Genomic DNA, 11,586 nt, shown 5'->3' with positions numbered 1-11,586 from the left:
TTTTTTCTTATTTTTTACTATTTATTTATTTCTTACTTTATTTTTTAATTTAATTATTATTACTTATTAGTTTTTACTTATTTACTCCATCCTGAAGACAGCGGCGGCCAGTGAGGGGAGAGATACTCGGCGGCGGCGGTGGGAGGACAGAGCCGGGAGGACGGAGCCAGCATGGAGAGAGATGGGTGCGGGGTGGCTGCGGGGGGAGGACGAACACCCTGCAGTTTGATTTCAAGTGATCTTGGTGACATCGCCAAGATCACTCGGAAAATAACAAGTGGCTTCCCCGCTGTACATTTAGCCCTGCTTGTGTAAAGCAGGACTAAATGTAGAAGACAAAGTCCATGTTCCCGGCGTTGGGAGACTACAAACCGCTGCCGCCCCTCTGCTCCCTGCCGCCCCGAGGCCAGGCCTCGGTGGACTTGTGGGGAACCCGCCCTTGCCTGCACCTCTACTGAGACCCTCTGCGCCCTTCCTGAGACTCTCTGCACCCCTTCTGAAACCCTCTGCAAACCCTCCTGGGACCTTCGGCACCCATTCTAAATAAAAAAAATTTAAAATCAAGGCGCAGCATCCTTTGCAAGTGATCATACATTTTAAGTGATTTCATCAGCATTTGAAATACCTTTAAAAACCCATTGACTTTAGTATCACTTTAATGCCAGTGACAGACTGCATCATATATATATCATTTTTTAAACTTTGCCTATAGTTTCGCTTTAAGCAGAAAAAATTAGAAAAGAAAAAAAAAAGAAAAACTTAAATAATATCTACAAAATATAAAAATAAAAGCTTTAGGGATGACATCATCCATTAGGTAGGCTCATAAATGTCTGCAGACTGTACAGCTGTATAACGTACTCAGTGGAAAAACACACTCTTCCGGACCACACAACTCCAATGGGAACTTATCATGTCCAACACATTGCAATACAGACAAAAAAAAATACAAAAAAACACAACAGCTGCACAAGATCTTGAGCATGAACTTCAAGGACAATAAAGAAAATATCTGCTGATATTTATGATGTATACACAGAGAATAAATGTCGTATACAGAATACTGTCCAATATAGAAAATACACTGAGATCGTGAAAGAAACAATCCGCTGTTATCAGCTCAGGCCGGATGCAATGTATCTTGTTTGAGATTAATGCGTCTTGACGCGGGTAAGTGCTTTTATTATTACTAATTTTCTTCTGTATCCTTTCAGCAGACAACTGCGGCACAAATTACCTCATTTTTGTGGCGTCTTGATGAGAATGTTTTTAGTTCTAGCCAACTATGACCTTCATTCTGTTGAGCAACTAGCTGTTTTCCCATAAGGACATCTAAAATTAAAGCAAAAGTCTATCGGATCTTGTTTTTTCTTTACAATGAGCTGCCACTTCCCAGTAACTCTAGGTTGCATGGTCAAAGACAGTGGTAGGCAACCTGGGTACTCCAGCTGTTGTGACACTGCAAGTCCCACAAGGCATTGCAAGACAGCCACAGTAAAAGAATGGAAATTTAATATACAAAAACAAGGTAATTTTGAGTTTTTGACCATAGATACACTTCAACATTTGATTTTGTAATAAATGGAGTAGGGCTGCAACTAATGATTATTTTCATAATCGATTAGTTGGCCAATTTTTTTTCGGATTAATCGTTAAAAAAAATGAAATACTATCCTTAATTTAAAATAAAATACACAAATGCAGTGTTACAAACATAAAGTTTACTTCAGAATAAAACTGCATGCACGATTTTTTGCCATTGCACTGCACTGGAACACAGGGCATTTTGGTACTGTGCGGGCGATTAGACTGTGGGTGGGAGACTCATTTGGAGTGCCATTAAAATGAATGGCACTGCAACGCACCTCCTGCAGAAGAATTTGTCAGACCAAAACTGACTTTTTTTCCAAATTTTATCATTTATTTTTTTAAATAATTGTATTGTAAGCACATGGCGCCTGAATAGCTTTAGCCAGGGAATGACAGCTGCCAGTGGGAAGATTCTGCAGACAACAGCTGAATGTAAATACAGCAGGTAGTAGTGTTAAGGACTCGGACATCAAGAATCCGACATATATCTGTCCCAGCACCAAATTCAATAGAGTGTACACTCAGAGAAGAAACCATACTGAGACAACGTTAGTTCAGAGTAAGATACTTCTGCTTTTATTCTTCCGCATTAACATAGTTTTATATAGACAGCCGAACGTGTATATTTAACCGTAGCATTGCAAAAAGCAGCATTGCAGAAAGCATTCTAGCTTATGATTGGTTAGATCCATTCATATATAACTTCCTGCCAGGATGTTTATAGCTTTGTCTTGGGTGTTGTCCTGAAGAGGAGGCGCCATCTTGGTTCCTATTTCTAGTGCGTACTTCGGATAGGAGGGGGAGGGGTGCTATGTTGATCTACTAACTAGGCAGCCATTTTGATTAGGAATTTTGAGTAAGATAAACGAGGCAAATAGCAAAATAACATATATATTATAATTGATCTATTGAGATAGGCATTTTGTCATAATCATACTTAACCACATCCATTACGGTAGGCTGGCTATTGTCCCCAACCAATTTCAAATTGTAATAGCCAATAGCAGGCTGGCTATTGTCCCCAACCACTGCTTGCTGTGCCCTCCTCCCAGCGTAGAGGAGGGGGCTAGGGGATCCAACCAACTAATCGATAATGAGAAAAGTTGACAATTAATCAATTTGTTGGTTGCAGCCCTAAAATGGAGTTTCTCAAACAAAACCCACATTCACTGTTGACGAAATTTTTTTGTCAATAGTGAAAATTCGCAAAAAAAGTTTCCATCCTGTTCCTTCATTTTTTTCTGTCACTACAGTCAAAATCGATTTGTCAATTTTACCACATCAACTCTTGGAAAATCGAATGAATATTCCAAAAATTATTTTTTTGAATGAAATTCTACTGGTATGGCCATCTCAATTCAGCATGCCAGTGCTGCAAGGCAAGCGGTGTTAAAAACGGTTTCCCTGTACAGTTGTTTGATATAATGAGCGGAGATAATTGCTGAGTTACGTTTCATGTTTTCATGCTGTGCTACTGAAAGAGTGCTCTTCATCTAAAGACATAAAACAACTTGCAGCAAGGCATAACATGAAGCAGCTTAGCCTGATGATATCTCAGTATGGTAGTCACTATACTTTGGGAGCAACGTTCATCTTCGAAGGAGATGAATCAGAGTCCTTATACAGACAGGCAGAAATATTGATAGTTCTGCTCCAACAGGAAGAGGCTGAGCCAGCAAATTCCCTGCAAAGATAGCGATAACAGGAACTGCAGAAATCAGCTTGTTTGCTGGTTATTGATGGTGGGTGGGATGCCGGCACAATCTAGATATGGCACTGATGCTCCAAGACACTTTAATGCAATTAATTGTATACATTCTATTCTTTCTTATTTAAATGTCTTTAATTATATTTTCCGTACATTTACATGCAGACCAAGCTGTCTAGAAAAATTGACAGTTACAGGGTCGGGACAAAACATATAACACTGATGGGGTGTTTATAAGATTTAATTATTTGGTTTAAATAAGAACTCCAAAATTCTTTTAATTTACCTTTGCAGTGGGGCTACCCCCACACTGCAAGGGTTAAGTGGTCGTTGTGATCTAGGGACAAAGATATAGTTGCAAGAAAAAGTATGTAAACTCTTTGAAATTCACTGGTTTTCTGCAGTAATTTGCCATACAATGTCATCTGATCCTCATCTACAGTAAGTCACAACAATAGACAAACACAACACACACACCTTTAGAAATCTTTAGTAATGACATGATTCTACAAACACATACTTCTAGATAATTGCAGGCTTTGTATTCTTTGCATATCTTGTTTCTCTTTTCTTTCCCAGTCTTCTGACAGTGGTAATTTTTTACTAAGGGCGGGTTACTAGATTTCTCTTTACTTCCTGGAACTCTGGCACATGCGACTTGGACATCTGACTATGCACATCATCTCAGGGGAGGAAAATTCCTTTCCCTGAGATCTCATGAGATTACAGATGAGATTTCCCAGCAATGCCCTACTGATGTAACCTTCCGAGGATACAACGCTTTGGCACATTACATCATTTGTGCCAGAAGTGGACCAGGAAGTAGATGAACTCTATTTGTAAGTAAAAGAAAAATAAGTTTGTTTAAAGGGTTTCTAAACCCTCCCTTTTTTTTTGCATATATCTACTGCTAACGAGCAGTAGATATATGCAAAAAGTTTTTTGTTTTTTTTAAACCCGTTTTAACAGCACTTACCCCGTCTTCGCTGTGCGCTCCCGTCCGAAAAAATGTAACTGTTAGGGCGGCTGCAAAGCATCTTGGGGCGGGCGCATGCTCAGTTCGTATTTTTGGACGGGAGACGAGCAGAGACGCAAGGTAAGTCTATGGACGCGTGCACCCGCATGCAGACACCGCTGGATTGGAAGTGCCAGCAAGGACAGAGGAGTCAGCGCTGGATCGGAGAGCCGCCGCACCGCTGGAGGGACAGATGAAAACATCAGGAAAGAAGAAGATCGGATTAAGATACATCATTTAAGGTAAGTTCTGACATTAACATTGGGGGAGGGGAAAAATGTTGCCTTTAATGTCACTTTAATGAATGTAAGATGATTTTTAGTTAAAGGGGGTAAAGGTCCACTTTCAGCTGATAACACACACACGTGGACACCATGCCTGTTTTCATGAAAGGGGATGTTTGCCAGTTCCAGTAATGTCTTCAAGCCTTTAGCTCAGGAGTATCAAACTCAATTTAATCAAGGGCCGCATCAACATTATGGTTGCCCTCAAAGGTATCTGTAGGACTATATAAATGTATCTAATCTTTATCATAATTGCCTCTGCATTCGATTATCACTGGTTTTAGTAATAACTGATTACCTAGATCTGAAAGTAGAAGTCTAGGAAATGGCCTGGTGGGCCGGATTCGGCCCCTGGGCCTTGAGTTTGTCACATGTGCTTTAGCTGTTACTCATGGGTTCTTCTTTACCTCATTGACGATTCTGTGTTGCACTTTGGGAGTCATGGATGGGTGCCCACTTCCAGTAAGAGTAGCCACAGTACTAAACTGTCTCCATTTATAGACAATTTGTCTAAATGTCGACTGATGGATGACTGAACACTTTGAGATTGCTTTGTATCCCTTTCCAGCCTTATGCAGATCAACTACTGAGAGGCATAGTTCACATCACTTGTTCTTATGAACAACAATCTTAAAATGTCCGAGTGTCTTTTATCAATCAAAGTACCGTAGCTCTAAACCACACCTCCAAACTAATTTCATTAATTGGACTCCAGGTCTATAAGCAACTGATTCCAATTAGCTTTTGTTGAAGTAATTAGTCTATGGGTTCACTTACTTTTTCCTCTAGCACTATAAACATTTAATAGGTGCGTTCAATAAAAAAAACAAGAAATTAGAATTGCTTGTGTGTTATTGTGTTTGTCTATTGTTGTGACTTAGATGATGATCAGGTAACATTTTATGTCATATTACTGCAGAAACCCAGTTAATTCCAAGGGGTTCACATACTTGACACTGTATACTCAGCCTCTTCTCCCTTGGGCTCTAAGGACCCATGACATCATCCTGTCTAATGCAGGTCCATTAGATGCAAGTATGCTGAGGGACATACATCAGGCATCAGTTTTTCTTTCCTTTTTCCAGAAGGAAAGAAAAACTGTAGCTTTAACTGCTTATGAAGAAGGAACAACTTATAAAAGAATTAGCAATACACTTCACCTGGCCAGCAGACTGTGTGTTTAAACAGCGCTGCTTCCCTCTCTCAGCCGCAGCAGATATTCCACACTTTGGGTGTGTTGAAGACCTGGTGCCCCTGCTAAATGCTGTGGTTCCTACTGTCAGCTTATATGTCATTACAGGACATATGAGCCATTGGAAGGGACCGGTACATCCAGTGAGGGCAGCAGGTATTTGACCCACCCAAAGGGTCGGATACTGGCAGCGGAAAGAAGCAAAGGGGTGGGATTTAATAATATGGGCCACCATAAAGGTAAGTGTATTCAGTGCTCAGGGTGCAAATGTCAAACTGCGCCCCATCCCTCCCCAGACAGATCATGGAGCGGGTTAATAGCTGCGTTCTGCACACACCATGCCAAAGTATGCAGTCCATTTGGGGCTTTGAAGGGGGGCAGGGGGAGCAGGTATTTGACCCACCCAAAGGATCGGACACTGGCGGAGAGAAGCAAAGTGGAAGCATTTAAATATATGGGCCACCATAAAGGTAAGTTTATTAAGTGACATGACAAGGTCATCCAATCCCCCCCCCCACCAGGGGGATGATGTCAAACTGTGCCACATTCCCCTCAGATGCATCAGGGGGCAGGGTTAATGGCGGCGTCCCGCACACCGGGCCAAAAAGTATGTAGCTCTTTGGGGCTTTGATGGGGAGAAGGTAGCACCATGCCTGAGTCACTCTACTGTGTATTCACAGTTCAGACCTCCTTCTAAGTACGGACACCCACCTGAGAATGAAGGCAGCTTCTCCTTCCCATCTTTTGTCACATGATATGTCACATGACAAAGGTAAACAGGAAGACAGGCAGTCTGCTCTCACTCCCCATGGGGCACCTATACTTAGAAGGATGCTGTTCTCAGGCTGCTATTGGAGGGATGAGAGAGCAGAATCCTCCCTCGAGCAGCTATCACGACTCCTATTCTGCCTGGAATGATGATTAAAACACAAACTTATGAAGAACAAAGTACACCACATAAAATGCTTATAAAAAGGGACAACATAGAGGTTACAAAGGCAAATTCAGAATTGTAACTGGTGCCAAAACTATCTGGGAATGCAGATAATGCTTGGCAGAGATCTTCAGTAAATGTTCCTGTTTATCTAAAAATGGGGGAATCTCGATTTCTTTCTCACATAATAAGTTAATCATTACCATCCAGACACAAGTAGTGCCACTGTCAGAGCACAGAGTACTGCCCAAGCCCCTGATAGATTAAATTCACAAATGGAAAAGCAGCTTCTCATCTGAAGCAAGATCGAATGTAGCAGAACAGATCGAAAAACATGGCGTATATCACTTTGAGGCTTTATTCACACTGGGCGATTTGGGAGCCGAAGGTTCCTGCTGCAGGAATCCCAAATATCCTGATGCCCCCCGTTCAAGTTAATGACCATCTATTGGGCATCCAGGGACAGTGATCTATTCCAAACCACATGAAATCACATCATATACGATTATATGGGGACTGCCATTTACAGATGCGGCCACTGTAACCTGGCCATTAATTGGAATTGGTGACAGCGGCCACATCTAAACAGGAGATTTTGTATTCCTGCAGAAGGAATCCCAAATTGAACAGTGTGAATGTAGCCTAATATCTACATGCTGACACTGACAAATAATGAGCTGTATAAAATGAGGTCTTTCTTTCAATGACTATAGCAGATTGCTGCACATTGAGGATAGACAGTGACATATAATACTTTAATAACTGAATTGATGCAAGTCCATGCATCTGCATATTGAGGATAGACAGTGAAATATAATACTTTAATTACTGAATTGATGCAAGTCCATGCATATATTTATTTTTTTTGGAAACGTCTACCTGAACCTCAAAAGCTTATAAAAGTATTTTTTACCTTTACTATTAAAAAAGCACAAAAACTGCTTTCCTCCCATGTCTGGTGCCCTCTTTGTGTCTGTAATGTGGATATCACGCACAAACTGGCTTTGCCTGTACACATTTTTGAAAAGCTGGCTCAACTTTCTACAAATCCCGTCATGCCTCTGCCCTGTAATGTGCCATTATGGGATGGATTCATCATTCAGCACTGGCTCTGTACCTTTGTTCCTTTAAATACTAATAGTCATGTGACTTTACCTTCTCTGCCAGTAATTCCCTGATCCTGTTCGCCTGGATGCGGAACTTCATGAGCTGCGATTCCAGAGTGATACATCGCTGTTCCCAGTCCACGGATCCGTCACATTCCAGCTGCTCTGCCATGCTTTCTCTACAAGAGGAAAAACACATACAAACAGCATGAGTGGTCACTTTGTGACAGAGTCAATGCTCCCTCCTCTACTTCCTGTAGTGGATCTGCTACTACAATGAGCCATCTGTGAAACTGAGCTGAATCCGGCTACCCTTATACCTATAAAATATCATGGATGCCAGGCCGGTTGATGTAGAACAGACGCAAGAAACAAGTAAAGATTGTCCCAAAAGGATTCAAAGTAAAAATGTTAGCAAAGATACCTGGTGATGTGATAAAAAAAAAGATTGCACTGTTATGATTATAATACATGATTTCTATCAAAGGGCATATCCACCCAAAAGCCTCCAGCTTCCTGTATATCTAGAATTACCAGAGATATCTTGCTGTTCCTGTACACCTGTGAATTGTGAGTGTCCTTGCCCACCTTTGTATCTTCTAGCACCTCCTGTTGCATGCACTCTAAATACCTGTCACTTCCTCAACTCAACTTAAAGTGAATGTAAACCTTAATTCAGGGGTGGGCAACTCCGGCCCTCCAGCTGTTGTGGAACTAAAAGTCCCATGAGGCATTGCAAGACTGACAGCTACAGGCATGACTCCCAGATGCTGAGGCATTTGTAGTTAAAGCACAGCTGAAGGGTCAGAGTTGCCCATGAATGGACTAATCGAATGGCGTTTAGTTTGCTACAGGACTGTCCATCAAAAATAGGGATGAGGTCAGGTTTGGATGGAACTAGGTCCGAACCTGAGCTCCTCCGAACCTGTAGATGCCAAGAGGCCACACTTCCCAATCAGCTGTGGTCTGGGACATTTCCCACCCCACAGCAGAACATAAACACAAACAAATGCATTGCCAACCCAATATTACAATTTAAAAGTATTAGAGACATAATAACTGCTGCACATAAACAGAAAGCAAGAGCAGAGCTCTGGGAGGGGCTCAGCAGGCCCCACCCACTACAGATTCCCTGGAGAAAAACTACAGGAGTGGGCGGAGGCAAGACTGGTCACCACGTACAAGGAGAGAGAGCAGCTGTGACCGGTCTTTATTACAGGAAGCTCCTACACAGAACAAAAGTGAATTACTGCACAGATCTGGAAGAAATACACAATGCCTGTGTGGCTCCTGTATTTAGACAATCTTTGTCCAAGCGCCTGAACTTTGCTCTCTTGGGAGCTGCCGCTGCCTGATGAATCGTCAGCATCCCACACTTTCAGTTGAGCTCTGTTCACATCAGGGTGTATCGTGAATGTGCTTCAAACGTGCACAAATATGTATGCTCTATTGCATGTTCACGATAAACGCACAAACATGGAACGCACTTGTGTTGACATTACTAAGTAATGCCACCCCAAACACCGCTAAACAAACATAGTTTTCCCCCGCATGTTTGCACGTGTAAGAATGTGCATGAATGCGCCTGAAAAAAACTGGAAAGCATGCTGCCAAATTTGCTACATGTACTACTTTTCTACGTTTGACGCTCTTTCAGGGACCCAATGGGGATCTATAGGGACACGTGCCAAACACTGGAAAAAAGTCCCACAAATGAGTGGGAACGAGCAGTCCTGCAAATGTGCGGGAACATGTGTTCCCGTAACGCCCTGGTGTGACGGGGGCCTTAGTGTCAGATGCCTGTGGTTCCTTACAACATCTCCTATGTCACTGCAGGTCACAGAGTAATGTAGGGGCTGGCAGATGAAACCACAGCCCACGGTAGGGGATCAAGCATCCGACGCACACACGGAAGTGAGCCAGATGCCAAAGAATATTGGCGGTGATCAGGAATGAAGATCTGTGGCACAGCTAATGATTAACTGTGTTTTTTTCACAAGCACTTCTTTGTTAATCTTTTTTTTTTAAGCAACAGAGTTTATCTGGCCTTTCTTGATGAACCGGAGGAAATTTGCTCAGTGGATTGCCATCCTTTAAAGGAGCCGGTCAGAAAAATTATTGGCCAAACAGTGACTGCGGCAAATAGACCATTCTGACAGCGGCACAGCAACCATTGTCAGAATACAATAGCTGCAATTGGAGATACTTCCATCCACACTCCACCAACCTGGATGAAGGAATCCACTGGCTCTGTGTAGAAAATCCAACAGTGTATGGATGGTGTATGTAGGGGAGCATTTTCTTACCTTCTAAATTAGGATTAATAATAAATCAAGGTAATAGCAATTGAACACATGGAAATCTGAAAATTACATATTTTAAGGAGGTTATTCACTAAAGAGCCGAAGGTTCCAGCCATAGCTTCAGCTGATCCTTCGGCTCTCTTTGGCCCTTTAGTTCAATCAAACCGAAGGGCAGCTGTACGGGCTATTCACTATAGCCCGTACAGTAGCGGAAGGCAGCCAAGCAGCTCAGCCGAGCTGAAGGCATTTGCTTCGACTCGACTGAGCCGAAGTGACAGCCAAAGCCGACCAATCGCCACGCAAATGACAGCTGGGTGGAGCCAGCTGTGATCTCGTGGCTCGCTCCGCCCACTTGTAATGCCAGATCAGCATCCCCAAATGACCTAGGGACGCTGATCTTGCATTAAACAATAACAACTGGGCGGAGCCGGCTGTGACGTCACGGCTGGCTACGCCTAGTTGTTATTCATTGTCCGGGACCTGTTAGAAGACTCTGGCAGGTGCCGGCCAATAGGAAACAGTTGGGTGGAGCTAGCTGTCACTGCTAGCTTCTCCCAATTGTTTTTCTTTTGTCGGCATCTTTGCTGGCGTTTAAAAAAAATTATTTTGACGTTTCTTTTTTTTTCTTCTTTTCTTTAAACTATTGTCTTTTTTTTATTTTCCTATTTTCTTACATTTTTAAAATTATTTTTCAACTTTTTTTTTTTTTTAAATTAATTTCCCTTATTTTCTATTCTGCTCGGTACCTCGGAGCTGCCGAAGCTTCGGCTCAGCCGACCCAGATGTTGGATAGGCTGAGTCGAAGTCCTTCTGCACTTCGGCTCAGCCGATATACGGCTGATTTTAGCCGATGCACAGCTGAAATCAGCTGTGTAAGCCAGAGGTGAATAGCCGAACAGCGTTCGGCTCACTTCATTTTGGCCGGGTTATTCACTCGGCTGCCTTCGGCAGCTTTGTGAATAACCCGCTAAAAGTAAACATATGTAAGACAAAAAAGGAAAATCTTTCTTTCATACACATATTTAAAAGGCATGACATCATTTATATTTGGATGAAGCTACATGATCAGGAGACAGAACTCTCTATCATGAAATGTCTGAGGAGGGATGAATTGTTGGGATGTCTAAGGCCGACATGTGATGCCATAAAACTGTCTAGAGCTTTAAAGAAATATATTGACTGTTTACTGCGTTTGGTCAATACATTCTTCTCGGCTATTTAACTGCTGAGCGCAAACATCAGGCTCAAAATACAAGAATAAAGAGACTGTTGCTGGGTTAAAAATATGTAGCAAAGTGCAACCTGCATAAAAAGAAGCTTTATACCCCCTGGCCCAGCTGCTCTTTCCTTCGATCTTTCCTTTCTCTGCTCAAGCCCTATAATGAATCCTTATATTGAACACTTATAGGAATGTCAGATGCCTGTGACATCCCCCCCCCCACCCCCCTCATACT

General features: G+C 42.3%; 1 protein-coding gene across 1 annotated transcript in view; it reads right to left on the bottom strand.

The window, feature by feature from the left end:
- Positions 1-8,004, bottom strand: part of PLEKHH2 (pleckstrin homology, MyTH4 and FERM domain containing H2) — a 106,382-nt gene extending 98,378 nt beyond the window's left edge. The window contains 1 exon segment of the mRNA XM_018552942.1: positions 7,879-8,004. Coding sequence (XP_018408444.1) covers positions 7,879-8,001 — 123 coding nt within the window. The 5' untranslated portion in view covers positions 8,002-8,004.
- Between the last annotated feature and the right edge of the window lie 3,582 nt (positions 8,005-11,586).

This window comes from Nanorana parkeri, unplaced genomic scaffold (genome assembly GCF_000935625.1).
Source record: "Nanorana parkeri isolate BGI_ZX_2015 unplaced genomic scaffold, ASM93562v1 scaffold1, whole genome shotgun sequence".
Taxonomy (NCBI): domain Eukaryota; kingdom Metazoa; phylum Chordata; class Amphibia; order Anura; family Dicroglossidae; genus Nanorana; species Nanorana parkeri.
This window is presented reverse-complemented; position numbering and strand designations above follow the sequence as displayed.